This window comes from Corvus brachyrhynchos, unplaced genomic scaffold (assembly GCF_000691975.1).
Source record: "Corvus brachyrhynchos isolate BGI_N302 unplaced genomic scaffold, ASM69197v1 scaffold435, whole genome shotgun sequence".
In the NCBI taxonomy this organism is placed as follows: Eukaryota; Metazoa; Chordata; class Aves; order Passeriformes; family Corvidae; genus Corvus; species Corvus brachyrhynchos.
Window position 1 is genome coordinate 138,148 of NW_008237895.1, and position 14,953 is coordinate 153,100.

The following is a 14,953-nucleotide window of genomic DNA, read 5'->3' on the forward strand; positions in this document are numbered from 1 at the left end:
TACAGGCACATCTCATTTAACAGTCCTGAAAGTAGATCTGAAAGCAAACACGCAGTGGGAGCAGGGGAAAGTGCCGGAGGAAAAGGTAAAGAAAACCTGAGCTTTGAAGAGAATGACACTCATCCACTCCTGGAAGGATATGATTTTACCACAGTTAATTCCATTTAGTTAAACCCGAAGAGGGCTATGTTGCTGCATCTATTCTGATCTACAAAGATATCAGCAAGCCAAGGAGTTGCAGCATCAGAAATACTTCTTCAGGTGCTCACTTGTGAGTGCATATTTGGGGCAAGAGCTGTGGACACCTGCATCCACAAAGGCCATGATCTTCCTGGCCTGCCAGGGTCACTTGGGCCTCTACAGCTCTGTCCTTCCCTAAGGGACAAGTCTCTTGGGGGCTGCGCCATGATGTGGGACATCACTGAAAATGCCTGAAGTGTACGCATAGGGATGACCACACGTGGTCAGCATCCTTCAGGAGCCAAATTTCTGGGAAAAAACAAGATTCACTTTGCAGTTCAGTGGTCTTGAGTGCTCCTTCAGCCATGCCTGCTGTTGTCCTTCCTCAATAGTCCTTAGATCCCTAGAAAGGGAAGGTGTGCACTGGACTAAGTATTTTGGGCTGGATCAGCTAATCCAGCCAGCTGGAGACTCTTGTGAAAGCTAACATGTGTTCCCCATTTAGCAATCACAGATAATAATTGGAAAGAAAAATCATAATGTGTCAGTAAGGTCTTTCAGCTAAGCCCACAAAAGGCAGGAAAACATTTCACCTGGGCTTGTTTACTCTAAGGGGGAAGGAGTGAACTGCAAAGCAAAGGTACAAAGGGGAAATGTGCAGAAGCACCCACAGCAGCCCTGTGGCACCTTGCACATCCCTGTGTGATAATTCCATGTCACAGCTCCACCATCACTGCCCCATTTTGCATTGCACTCCAGCAATTCCATCCTTTCTTGGCATCAGGGGTAATGTCAGTTTTAAGAACTTGTTTCCAATGGATAAATCAATGGACACCTGTTCCTTGATTGAAATGCATGCTATGTGTTTGTTGTCTTGCTGCTTTCACACAAAAGTGAGTATGGCCATTTTAAGGGCATTTAGTCATTCAAGTCACTGATGGTGGGAGGTTCCTCCATACTTAGAATGAAGGAATGTCTTTGTTAGACGCAGTTATTAAAACAGAAAACAAGCATTTTGAGATGATATGCAATACTTTTGCTAATTGGTACCATGGCATTGTCTCCCCTTCTAATTCAGCAATTTAGGCTCATCAGGAAATCAGGCCCTCCTGGGATTCTGAGGGTATGCAGAAGCATTCAAGAAGACATAATTTCATAAATAATTGCTCAGGTTTTTCTGGAAACAGCTGCTGTCTCTGATTGATGTATACAGATTTATTTATTCCTTCTGTTTATATTACTTGACTGCTTGATACAATTTCTTTTTCTGAAGAAGAAATAAACTTGTAAGGGGTAGAAAAGAAAAAGAGATAAAGCTATTCTCTCTCTGTTATATTTCAAGTAAAAGATGGTTTCAGGTAAAGAAATGAAAAAGACATCTTCTCTTTAGGTTTAATGTACAGTAAGATGTGAGATATCTGGAAGTTGTTAAAAATAGAGGGTGAAAAATGCCTTAAATTCACTTACTGGCACCCACTTCGCTGTGTTGTAAACAAGCAAAGGAACATGTGCTGCACTTAAGGATGTGGATAATGATAATAGGTTCTCAGTTTTAAGTGCCATTGATTTTCCCCACTCCCCTGAACAGAGCTTTCTAAGCCAGAGAAATATCTTGACCTTTAGACCAAATCCTCAGCATTTATAAATCACCACTTTTTATTTGAAATAGGGAGAGGTACTCCAGTTTATACCATCTGTGTCTCTGGCTTCAAGAAAATAAATGTGTCCTTGGTGACTAGAACAGCTTGTATTCAAAATGGTGCAGTGATACAGCAGGATGCTGAATTTGAGAGTTTATTGCCTTTCTGTTTCAAGCAGGACCACACAATTTATGACCAATTTATGTGTGCTCAATCTTAATGGCAAGAAATGTTTAATCTAGTGATGTTTTCCAGAAGCATAGATTGGCTTCAACAAAACTGCTAAATACATTTTCTTAAAATTTCCCACTGTGTTTTTTTCAGGGGATGTGGTGTCAGTGTGGGGTATCAGGTCCTATTGTGAAAGAACTAAGGAAAAAATAAAAAAAGAGAATAGGAATGAAACTACTGTGATTTAATAGAATGGTGCAGGGTTATTTATGTAGCCTCCACTCAGGAAGTTGGCACAGACACATCGGATGAAGCTGGCTGGGCTGGCAATGCCAGTGGCTTGAGAGGACAAGCTGCCAGCTCTTTCAGAACTTCTCTTTATAACCAAGCACTGGACCTGGAAATGCATCTTTTTCGGAATTGAGAGTCAGATTTTCTTTGCATTAGGTTTCTAGCGCATTTTTGTTGGTTAAGTCCTAAAGTAAAACTAGAGATAATTAGTAGGAAGGTCTGTGTTTATTTTTAAGAACAGTGTTCATAAAACACATTGAACCCCATTTGACATTTTCCACAGGCAAGTGCATAGAGATAGTATTTAAGTTTCTTTGCTTAACCACATCACAGAGACGGAGATCCCAGTGTTGGTTAGGAAAGGTTACAAAACCACCCAGACCACATCACCACCACCAAGGACTGTGAACTTTAGGATGGTGAAATACTATACAAGTTTCAGAGACATTCATAACAGTTTCCTCAAAATTAATTGTGAGAGAAAAAAAAAGTTTTGCAAACAAAACTTGTATTTTTTTCCTCAGTAACTGGAATATCTACATCATAGCTAGAGGAGCTGCTTGAGGTCACTGTTAAATTCTTTTGCATGCCAGCTTATGATCTGAAAACCTATTCAATGATTTCTTGAGCTGCTGTTATTGCATCTTTACAAGGGAAAAAGTTTAAATAAATGCCTTATCTGTTCTTACAGTGACACAGCTCTAGAATCTCTGTGATTTAAGAGAAGATGGTGGGAACTCTGTGGGAAGTAAAGGAAGGAACAAGGTTGATTCCCTCAGTTCCAAAAATGTCCAGTATTTCTGACTGCTTTTTCTCCTCTTTATATTTCTTAAAATGCTTTTACCTTACTGATCTGTGTAACAAACAATACTATCTTGGGCTAAGTGGTTTATAGATACATTTTTAAATTTATAAATACATTTTTAAAGAGCACACTTTTTTGCACTACTCATTTGATTACTGCCTGAGCAAGCTCATTTCTTTAAACCCCATCATTAAAGACCCAATCCAAATGTCCCTGAAGATATAGATAAGATATAGGATCCAATTATAAATTACTACAAGAGGGTCCTCTCCTTGTCTTAGGTTGCCATTCCCTGCAAAACCACTCTGTACTTTGGTTTCTAGAATGTTGCAGTGAATAATATAAACACTGAGTAGTGAATGAACGCATGATATGCTGCACATTTCTGTCAGTGTATTATCTAATCTACCCATAGAGTCACCGAGGTTGGAAAAGACCTTCTGGATGAGGTTCAACCTTTGACCAAACACCACCTTGCAAAGCAAAGAATAGACTGTCATCTCCTGAACCCTTCCAGGGATGGTGACTCCATCACTGCTGTGGGCAGTCTGTTCCAATTCTTGATAACTCTCTCAGTGAAGAAGTTCTTCCTGATGTCCAACCTGAAGTTCTCCTGGTGCAGTTTGAGGCCATTTCCTCATTTGCTCTCATTAGTTGCCTGGGAGAAGGGGTAATATTCTGATAAAGAGTCTTAGGCTCTTAATGGAGGAAAAGTAGATCTGCTTCCCCTGCAATTTTCTCTGAACCTTCCAAGACTCTATCAGTAACAAGATAAATCAAAGTGTTGGAAGTAGTTTTATTTAGGTTATACATGTAAATGATTCAAATATCAAACTATGAAATTGCTGGGGTGTACAAACATGCTAGGTATAGATAAGGTGAAAAGTACAGGAACATTGAGGAAATAATTGTGAGGATAATCATGCATATTAAAAAATCAGGTTCCTTTACATTCAATTTTATGTGAAGGTTCACGTTCCTTTCACTCCTCTGAACAGAATTATCCATCCCTAATAATTATTTTACTGATAAAACAGTAACATGCAATTAGCACTTTATCTGGCATTTAAGAAGGAGTATGGAAAACCATTGTTCTTTTAACTACTCATCTGAAAGAGAGAAACTGTGTGTTTAATTTTGCTGAAGATGGCAATTACTTTATTTTTGTGTGTGAATTTGAATTCATGATTCAAAAAGTACCTTCTTCTAGGAAATCTGTAGCTAATCTACTGCTCCAGCAATGTTTGTGTAATTTGTATGTAGTTTGTATGTGCTGTAACACAGACAGACAGCCTTGTGCCAGCCACAGTAGCTGCTCAGCCTACTTGTGAAGAAAATAATAGTAAGGCCTTGCAGGCACAGTCATCAGCCAGAGCTGTTACAAGACCATCTGCAATTCTACTTATTTCCTCAATATCGGAAGTCTGTGCTGGCATGGCTTCACAGTTGCTTTTCTAGCAAGAATAAAACCAGTTCACAAAATGAAACCTCTAACTAGAATGTGGGGAGGGCCTAAAATAATTAATTCTGTCAAAATGCAGAGAAAGCCAGAACGACATGAAGGTTTTATCCTATAACAGAGACCATTTACTTGCAGAGCAAAAATTGCCTGGGATCCTGACCCAGCTGGCTTGCCACAGAGGTTGCACAGCAATATTAGTGTGTGTGTGCCTGGCTCTGTAAAACAGAGCAGAACTCAGATGAAGCCAGTGCTCAGGAAGTGTCAGGATTCCCTTTTGCAGGTAACATGCTGCATAAAAGGAGAGCTGTGCAGTTGGCATGTGTGTTCTAATAATGAAAGGAAAATTTTCTAATTCATTAATGAAACCAATAAAGAGAAATGCATTTATAAAAATGTTTTTCATAAAGCTAGTTAAACCAGAGACAAAATATCCAGGAAAGAAAGCCATTTTCACTTCAACTTTGGTATTTTTATGTGCACATATGAAAGGGAGGGTTTCTGTCTCCAGTTTCCACAATCCATATCCTTCACTGTATCTTCATTTTCTGACTAATATTTACTACTGAATCTGGATAAAAACATACATTTTAGAAAAAATTAAAGTGTTCAGATTATGGAAAAACCTTACGTTCAAACTCCTGAAATAGTTCAAAGGCTGTTTTCCAGCGGAAAACTTGACAAAAGAGTGTTGACAAGTTTAATATAGTCAGGACTTCTATGAAAGATTGATGTTTTTGAAGTGAAGCTTTGAAACATAAGGTCATGAACTTCCTACAAAAACATTTTTCTTGAAATTTCTCTATACTTCAGCTCTTTTGGCTCACTCTTGCCTTCTGATTTCTTGTCATACTGTGCTAGGATCTGTGCAGGCCCCTCAAACCATCGTGTCTTCATCCAAAGATCAAGGGTATTTTAAGAACCTGAATAACAGAATGAGTGTGAGGTGGAATGAACAGGGCTGAGAAGGAAAGCCTTTAAGTAAGAGTAGGTACCATCCCTTCAAATCAAATGCCATGTAACAGTTGGGCCACCTTTTACAGCTACTGATTTCCACAGTTTCATTACGGTTTTCATTAACAGTGTTTTCTTTGGTCATTATGGAGTTTAGGGTGGGCATGGAAGTCCGTGCTTGTGTGTAATGCATGTTGCTAATTAGTCCAAGGCTAATGGAGTGAAACCAAAGTTTCACAAGCCTGGCACACTCAGACTTTTCAAATTAGGCTTCTTCCTTCTCCTACTTAAATCCTATTTGCTGCAAACAGTCGTAGACCTTGTTCATACCCACCTATGAGTATGAAATATATGTGCACACATTTGGTTTTTTAATTGAAAGCACAGCCTGGATTATCAGCAGATCGGGGTGCAGCTCCCCATGATCAGCTATTCCATACATTCATAGGAATCAGCATGGCTGGCTAGCCCCAGCTAATAACTGCTGGAAGGAAAACCCTTGCTCTGTTGAAGTCAATAACAAAATTCCCTTTGACTTGCTGTAATTAGGTTTTTGCACAAAAAGGCACCGGAGGACACAGGTTTCTGTTGAGGTTTTTCTAAGTGCAAGTCACCAATTTCCAGCATTCCAAGCTCTGAAAGAAAAATGATAAAAAAGAAAAATGCAGTGAATGTCAGAGAATAAAGTGTTCTGCTTAATTATGTAATTGTGACTAGTCTGAATTAAGTATAAAACTTGTTAATAGAGTGCCAAGAATGCTGTTTGATGTAATGTTGAGAGTCCCAGGACACTGCTTTTATTTGCTTTAGTAGCATATCTGTACAGTGCATATCTTCCACTTAAAAGATCAAGCACAGAGTAAATAATTAAGAAATAATGATGGCCCTGTTAGAAACAGGTGATTGTCATCACTTCTGTAATATATGCCAAAATATGGTCATCTTGGACCAATCATAGAATCACAGAATTAAGGTTGGAACAGACCTCTAAGATCATTAGTTACAACTGTCAGCCCAGCACGACCACCATGTTCACCACTAAACCGTGTCCTCAAGTGCCATATCCACACATTTTTTGAACACTTCCAGGGATGGAAAATGTCTCTCCTTACTCAATAGTAAAAACAGGTTTTCCTTTATTTCAGTCAATATACAAGAGGATTTTTCCTCTTACCATAGGACATGAAGCAGTGTTGAATATGTCTTACAATGGTGAATTTTTAAAAACTCGTGTTTTAAGGGACTAATGCTGCCAGACAAAGTTTATTGAAACTTAAAGAATTCTATTTTTTCAACCAGATCATAACTTTCATAATTTTCATTGAATATTTTTATTCTAAAGCTTTGGTTGATAAATCTATGGTATAAATATTTTGGTATAAATCTATCCCTTCTTTTATTAGTTTTCAGTTAGTGGTATTGTGGCTTTTTCTTTTCCTGTCTTGTTTTCCTAACCAGGATTGCACACTTACCAGGTTTGGGACAGCCACAGAAAATCAACCAAATGCATTTTTCTCAGTAATCTCTCTTCTCCCTTTGCTGTCTGTAGCAGGCAGATGTGATCTCCACTGGATTTCACCACATAAAACAGAAAAAAGCCCCATACTGCTCACAAAAACATGTGCTCCATGAACACCAAGAAGCAGTTCAGCCATTTCTTCCTAAATGTTAGATGGTTTCTGAGACTCTTTCAGGCTTTCTATTGATTTTACATGGAACTAGGTCAGAGCTGCTTTTAATTGAACAAGCTGGCTGCTGCAACTCTCACTTAACTGTAAAAAAGGGGTATTAAAAATTGATATGCAAAGCAAACTTCTGCTTAATTAGCAAGCGGATGAAGTCAGAATAGACAAACCACTATAGTTAATAAAAATGAGGATATGGGTTTCACTGACAGTATGATATGCTCTTTGTTTTTTGGTTTTTGTTTTTTTTTTTAAACACTAAGCATCATCCATGTTTCTTGCATGTGGTTTTAATAGCTGGTTATTTTTCTTTGGGAGAGGTTGGGATAAATTTACTACTCTGCAAAGCAGACAATGCACCACACATCAGGAAGTCCATTAAGAGGCGGCTCTAATTCTTAAATGTGTAATAAAGGTAAATAAAAAGCCCTGGGGTGCAGAAAGAAGAAACTCTGCAGTTCTCTGAAAGGCTCAGTAGGAAAGGCTCTACATGCAGTGCCTGTGGAAGTGCTCAGTCAGACGGGCACAGGCTGCCGTGGTGCCAGCAGTGGCAGAAGGGACACTGGTGGGGCTGTGCCTGCGGCACGTCTCAGGTTGCTCTGACCATCAAACACACGTGCTGGCTGCAGTCTAATCCTGCATCTGCACCCGTCCAGGTGTGCACTTGGGGTGCTCTGTGCTCCTGCTCCCTCAGCCAGGGCCACGCCCACCTTGCGGCCGGACGAGGTGAGGTCTGATATGTCGAGGCTGGAGGAGATCGGGAGCTCTGGCTCACATCTAAACCCCATCCCAAATGACTTTGCTTTGCACCTGAATGGGAATACTGAATTTTAGACCATTTGCTTCCCCCAGTATGTGAATTCCGCCTAGAGTGATATATTATTTATTTAGGTTTATAACAAACACAAAGAAAAAAAAAGAATAAATTAATAATGTATGGATTATCTTATACATTTCAGCTCACAGCTGAGAGAGATGGCAGAGAGCAATCCTCGATTTAAGTTCCTTAAGACAATTGCTTTCTTTCTTTCCCCAAAACCCCAAGCAGTAATAAAGGTTCTGCTATTTATCACTTAGCATGGCACTAAGAAGCCACCTGGACCTGAAATTAATTTGTGTTTAAGAGCAGAGTGGCAGACTGGCCGCAGAGTTATACTCATTTGAATGATAGCTTTTTAGGTAAGATGTTTCTGTAGCTGTAATTTCAGTTTTCTTAGGTCCAAGTTACAACGGGCTCCATTTTTTTCTCACTTCCCTGAGCACTTCTAGGTTTTCTACTGCCACAGCTCATGTGCCAGCCTTACCTAGTGCACAGCTATTAGGAGACCTTTCCTAGAGGGGAGATTGTACATGCCAGTTACTTGTAAAATATGTACTTTATAAGAGATTTTAACCATCTCATACTTTAAATGGAAAAGTCTGAGATTCAGGTGAAATAAATAAGAAAAATGCATATCTTTAAATATTGAAATACAATGACAGCTGGAAGTGCTTGAAACATTTGAGTGCCTTTATGGCAGTTTAACCAACTGTGTCCATAAATATTTAAAGCAGTGAATTATTTCTTGAAATTTACATTTTTATGTACCATTTTGGTGGAAGAAGTATTGAACAATAAAGATGCTTTCCATAATAATTTCAGCTTTTCAAAAAGTAGCACTTGACAGTGAAAAGACTTTCTGGTGGCCACCGTAAGATTCAGTGAGCTCCCAGCATAATTTCTTAACTCCAAAGGAAGGTTTTTAACAGTACAAGATAACCTAGATCCAACCTTTGTTTCTGCACTTCCCAAATAAACAAAAAAGAGTTGTGCAGCAGCTACTGTTACCTTTCAGCTGTGTGTGTGCATACATAGATGTGTCTGACTGATAAGAGTTCCTGTTTTCAGTATGGGATCAATAGGGATAAAGTGGCCATTTAAATCCTGCTGTAGCTTTTATAAAGGGTTACTCTGTGTAAAATATCCTGGTTTACTTTTCAGTGGATGGTAAGATCCCCACCCCACAGGTAACCACAGCCAGCAGCTACAGGCATCTTCTGCTCTCTGCCAATGCCTTGTGCCAGGCTGCAGGAGCCAAAACGTGGAGCAGGGAATGTGCTCTTATGACACAATAATTTGTGCCACCGAGCTTGCTCTGTGGAGCTACATTTGCAGCAGGGAGTAGTTGACAAGATAAAAACATCCAAGTGGCTGGGACAGTCAACAAATATGCCAGTGATGGGCTGAGACCTGGAGAAGGAGCATTCTGCATTTCTGGAGCTGTCCTGGGCACACTGGAACTGAAGTGCTCTTTCAGTCAACCGAGAAGTTAGCAGAGTGATTTTTAATGTTTGTTTTTAAATTGAGTTTGATTCCCATTGTCATTTATTAAAGAAGCTGAAATTATTCTAAAATCCTCCCCAAAATATTTGAGTAAAATTGAGGCAATAATTTTCTTTTTCATTTTTTCTGTATTCACAAGTGAGCTGGAAATTAATATTACAGAAAACTACATAAAACACTGACATGTTGTTTTCTGTGTATCAGTGTTACTGATAGTGATCACCAAATAATAATGATTCAGGCTCTGTGATGGGTTACATGACATTATAATCTGATTCAATCTGCTTTTCATTTTTAGGATATATTACTTTTCAGATAAACTGTGAACTGAAAATCCCCAAGAAAGGATAGTGGAATGTAAATTTACAAAGTCTAGACAGCCAGCTGAAAACTGATTTTCTACACCTTATAAAGAACTAGACTATAAACCAAATCTTTATTTAGTCTGAATATTTCCACAGTTTCCAGCTGGTTGTAGAGAACTGCTGTGCTTTGATTCGGCTGACAATAAAACTGAGAATGCATAAATCATTTTTATCAGGCAACAAGTACAAATGTTTCTCTGTTAAGTAAACTGAAGTAGATAAATCCTTAGCTCCACACTCAGCCAGAGCATTTCCACTGTGACAAGGGCTGACTGCATGTGTGTGAAATTTCAAGGGGTGGTGTTCAAGTAGTGTCAATGAGGCACACACAGAGAAGGTTTTCACTAAGGTAATCACAGCATTTCCAGGAGCAGCTGGATGACATAGTAAATTAACTCTATTGAATGCTGCATTAATTTGGTTGGGCACTTGCAGGGTCCAATTCTGACTTTTTGAAAACACATCCTAGTCTTTTGGCTTTCTCTTCATTTTGCTGTAAAGAATAAACTGCAATCTAGACACCATCCTGTACTAGTGGGAAAAAGGACTGCGTGCATTTCCAAAGAATTTTGAAACTTTGTTTGTATCTTTTCCCAGATAAGTAGTATCTTAAAGAAGTGAATGTTATTGGTGTGAAGAAAAAAATCACATATGATTGCATGCATCTGTTATGTGAAAAAGTACATCAGTATGTTTGATAGCTCCATGCTGTCAACCGAAACAGTTCAAATCCTGGTAATAATTTGGGCTCTCCCTCTCTTTGCACAGCTCTTTGTATTAGCAGGTCTCTCTGTGCAGTCACAGACAGATCTGTGTCACAGACATCTCATAGGAAAGGTCCCTGAAAGGCAGATGTCATGTTATATTGATACAGACTGTTATTCAACCTTGTACCCTGCTGGGGTTACCAGCTAGAAAAAACAAACACTTTGGATTTTCATTGCAGTGTCTTTTTGCATACACTAAAGTAGGTAAGTGACCTAGAAGTTCATGGAAGAGGTTTGAGTTTTGAAGGTCTTTGTCACATAAAATGTCACTGAATCCTATTTATGACTTCCAGCCCGGGGTTGTTTGATCATTTTCTCATGGAGTGTTACTACTTGAAGGCTGTGGTAAGATATCCTTAACATTAAATTTTGCTATTAACCAATAGTAATTCACAAAATAAACTAATGATTACATCTTGTACTGCATATCCAGTTAGATATTTTTACATATTTCCTGTATGATGTTTCATTGAGGAAACCCCAGGCTGTCTGTGTTGTTACTCATCAAGTTCATCTGCAGATGGGAATGTCAAAGAACCCAAAACAACGTGAGATTTTGTCACTGTTGTGCATAGGTGGGGTCTCTACCTACCACAGATGTCTGACAGTGCACCTTCCACTGTTTGCTGTTCTGCTGGTGACAGTCTGTGGGGTATTGAGCCACAAGCAAATCAAAGGGATTTGTATCATCTGAGTGATGACCCTGTTGAACAGTCCCAGTTCCTGGCCATGAGAGGATGTGGCTGCTCAGACTGTCAGTCCTGCTCAGCCAGGCCCCCACCATCCAGCATGGGTCCCTCAGGGAGCTGCTGTCACCTCCAGCCTCTGAATGGCTCCTCATGTTTTCTCTGTGCTTGGCTCTCTCAAACCTTCTAAAGTCCCTTGAAGCCACTAAAAGTTTTTGAGATAGAGCTCAAGGGAAGATTTTTATCTCTATCTTAAACCTGTGTGACTAGAACTGAGAGTATCATGTAAGCATCTCTTTGGATTTGAGACATAAAATTCCAAACTGAGAACTGAATTTTTTTCAAAAGGAGGTAAGCAGCAGTTTGAATAACTGATCAGCACTGTAATTAGCTCTTACAACTAAAGAGCAAACTTCTTCTGTATCTAGTTTTCCATGTGAATTTTTCACAGCTACAGATGGAAAAGAGAAGGAATGAATTCTTTCTCCATGCATTGCTCAACCTGCAAGAAAAGAAATTAGGGTCTTGAGAAAAGAACAGAAAATCATCAGCCATGAAGAAAGCAGACATCTCTGCTTCACTTGAAAAAATCATTCAACTGTGTTTTGAATGGCTCCTCTTTTCATTGACTTGTGGTGTTGCAAGCAGAAAGTAATTTTCTGACTCCAAGGATTTTCCAGCCAAGTGCAATTTCATTCCCTGCGTTATGGTGCTGGGCACACCCAAAATGGATTTGTGCTCTTTTGTTTTGTGGATTGTGTGCTTTTATTAGAGCTTATGAGAACTACAGGTATGTTGCTTGCACAATATTGCCTTAGGAGAGAGCTTCCTTAGAAAGTGCCTGAAGAAGAACTTGCTCCCAATGAAATGACAGCTGAAAAGATTTCAAGTATTTCTATAAATTCTTAATAAACTACAATTTGGTAGGAAACTATTTTCAAAATTATTTTCCTGGCATATAAAAATTGTAACAGAAAAGTTACATTTTATCCATCTGCTGCATGGTGTATGGTTTTAATAATTAAAAAAGTGTATTGAAACCTATGTAAACTACAGGGTTTTGGCCTAGATGGTAAAACCATGCTATAAATTGCTCTTAAAGGATTTGTGATTGATATGTACGGAGTATTTTTCAAAAGATTATTGCATGATGTGGATGATTAGCAGTCACTCTATAACAAAATGTGCACTTGTGTATTTTATAGAACCACTAGATGAGCTGAAGATCAGAAGTCACAGCACTGAACCACTACCAAAGCTGGAAAACAAAGAGAGAGGACATCATGGAACAGCTTCCTCTAGGGAGCCAGGGAAAGCTCAGGAATGGGATGGAACGCCAGGCCCCCCTGTGGTGTCCAGCAGGCTGGGGAGATCCTCTGTCAGCCCAACCATGCTGGCTGGAGGCAACAGCTCAGGTATGTCAAGTTGCAGAGCAGGGAAGGTCTAATGAATCTCCTGTGAGATGAAGAATCTCTAAAGATACACAGATGTGGGTAAGCATCCAGATTCTTGGAAGATGTTAGACTTCCAAATGCCTTCTAGAATTGTCCCTGCCCATTGACTGCTGCACTGATAGGCCTTGTGCTGTCTGCTTATGCTCTGTGCTGGAACAGCTGGGAAGGTGGCACGGAGTAGGAGTATGTAAACATGCTGGTCATCTGCCTTAAAAGAAGTAAAGAATTCCACCTGACATTGAAAAGGGACACTGTGGCAAAGAGACCCCCAGGATGGCACCTCAGAAAGAAGTTCATAAATTCAGATATCACATAAAGTAACAGAAATACACTGTGCAAGAGCAAGGCTGCCTTACTGAGGGGCACAGTGACAGGACACAGGCAGCCTTTGCTTTTTGCTTGTACAGAAATTTCTAGAAAAGTGACTATGAATTTCAGAAGTCTCAGATTCACACCTGTTCATTTTACTAATCAAAAATGTTTACATATTAAATAGTAAATTGCCATAAACCATGGCATGATAATGCAGTCTTGTTTATAAATTGACTAAGACAAACAGAACTAATAAATGAATAGACATCCATAAAGAGATATCTATGGCCCTTGCATGAATACTGTATGGGTACTTTTGAGATTTGACAGCTCTCATAAAAGAGTAACTTCATTGCATATTATTTGGACTATGAAAAATACCCCCTTTAAGGACAGTTGCCATATCTAGTACTGAAGCCTCATGGTCAACGTTCAGTAAGAGCATGAACGAGCAACTCAGACAAGAAATCATTCCTGCATGAGAGATCTTCTGGGCAGTGAGTGCCAGCAATGGCTACTTAAACTGCTGAGCAAGCAGAGATGCTCACGCCTCACCCAGAACATCGCTGTGTGATAATGGGACTCACATTGTCCCTGAATTGCTGAAAATGACACCTGAAATTCAGTGTATAAGTTGACGAGTCTGCTGATGTGACATGTCATTTGCAGCAATCATGTAGTCCAGCTTTTCTTGCTACAGACCCCCCAAACAGTCCTTCTTGGTGCAGTGAATTTTCTGCAAATCTTATGACTCTAGCACAGGTTTTTTGTGTGTTACTGCCATTTGCTTACTTGTCTGTTCTCACAAAGCTTCCTGGAAGGTGGGAATTTTCCAGATTAGCTCATAGCTTTTGGTAAAAATTCTGCTCCCAGTGTATTAGAGCATCATCTGTGCTAATGCAGGTAAAAGGATGGGTTTAAAGTTACCACATCAAAGTATTGGGACATCCGATAATTAGACCAAAGGTATGTATGTATGTCTTCAATTCTGCAAGATGACACTATGGAGCAGAGTAGTAAAGAAGTTAAAATTAAAGAGTAAGCTCTTAGCAAAATATAAAACTGCTGTCCAATGTTTCTGCAGCAGTTTTATTTCAAAGAGTTGGTTGATCTCCAAAAGCAGACAAAACATGTTGGCCTCAATCTCCATTTGGCATCAGCAAACTGTAATAGTTGTTGAATCATGCCTTGATTTAGTTAACTGTGACTTTGCCTTACATTGCTAGGACTGTCAAAGAAAAATTTTATTTTCTTGGCTGAATTTTGACTCCTTTCTATGATTAAAATCTGAGAGCTGATTATGACTTTTCTTTCCCTGCAGATTTACGGTATTTTATTTGATGAATACTGCCTCTCATCTGCCCTGAATATTTTTTCCCCTGTCTCTTGCTGTTGCCTGAGCAACATGTTTTACCTTTACTCGGTGAGACACTGCATTGAGAATGCTGTACACAGTTCACCTCAATGAACTTGTACATGAACTGTAACAGCTCGTTCTCTGCAATTAAATTAGAACTGTAACAGAATGCAAGAAGAGAGATTTAATACTTTCGTATGAATACAAATGGTTTCTGGAGTCAAGGAGATAAAGTAATTCTGTGCTAGTAATCAGAACTTAGATTTACCACAGGACCAAATAAAATCAAGGCAGTCCCCAGTACGGTTGTCGCTGCTGTTGCTCTCTCTTTGCAACATTGTAGATAACAGAAAAAAAGGCTACTTTTTTTTGTGCAGACATGTCCTTGAAACACCACAGTTTGGTACCTGCCTCCTATTTCACACTGGTACAGGCATTTATTAGGGCAACATTGGAATAAATTTTTAAAAAAGGGGTTGAATTGCTATGCTGTAAAAGAGAAAG

The 14,953-nt window shown here is 39.2% G+C and overlaps 1 protein-coding gene across 6 annotated transcripts in view; it reads left to right on the plus strand.

Moving 5' to 3' along the window:
* NYAP2 (neuronal tyrosine-phosphorylated phosphoinositide-3-kinase adaptor 2) overlaps positions 1-14,953 on the plus strand; it is a 137,054-nt gene that overhangs the window by 88,004 nt on the left and 34,097 nt on the right. For all 6 annotated transcript variants that reach the window (XM_008632590.2, XM_017732896.1, XM_017732895.1 and 3 more), the window contains one exon: positions 12,532-12,741. In XM_008632590.2, the coding sequence (XP_008630812.2) occupies positions 12,532-12,741 (210 nt within the window). The remainder of the gene's footprint in view (positions 1-12,531; positions 12,742-14,953) is intronic.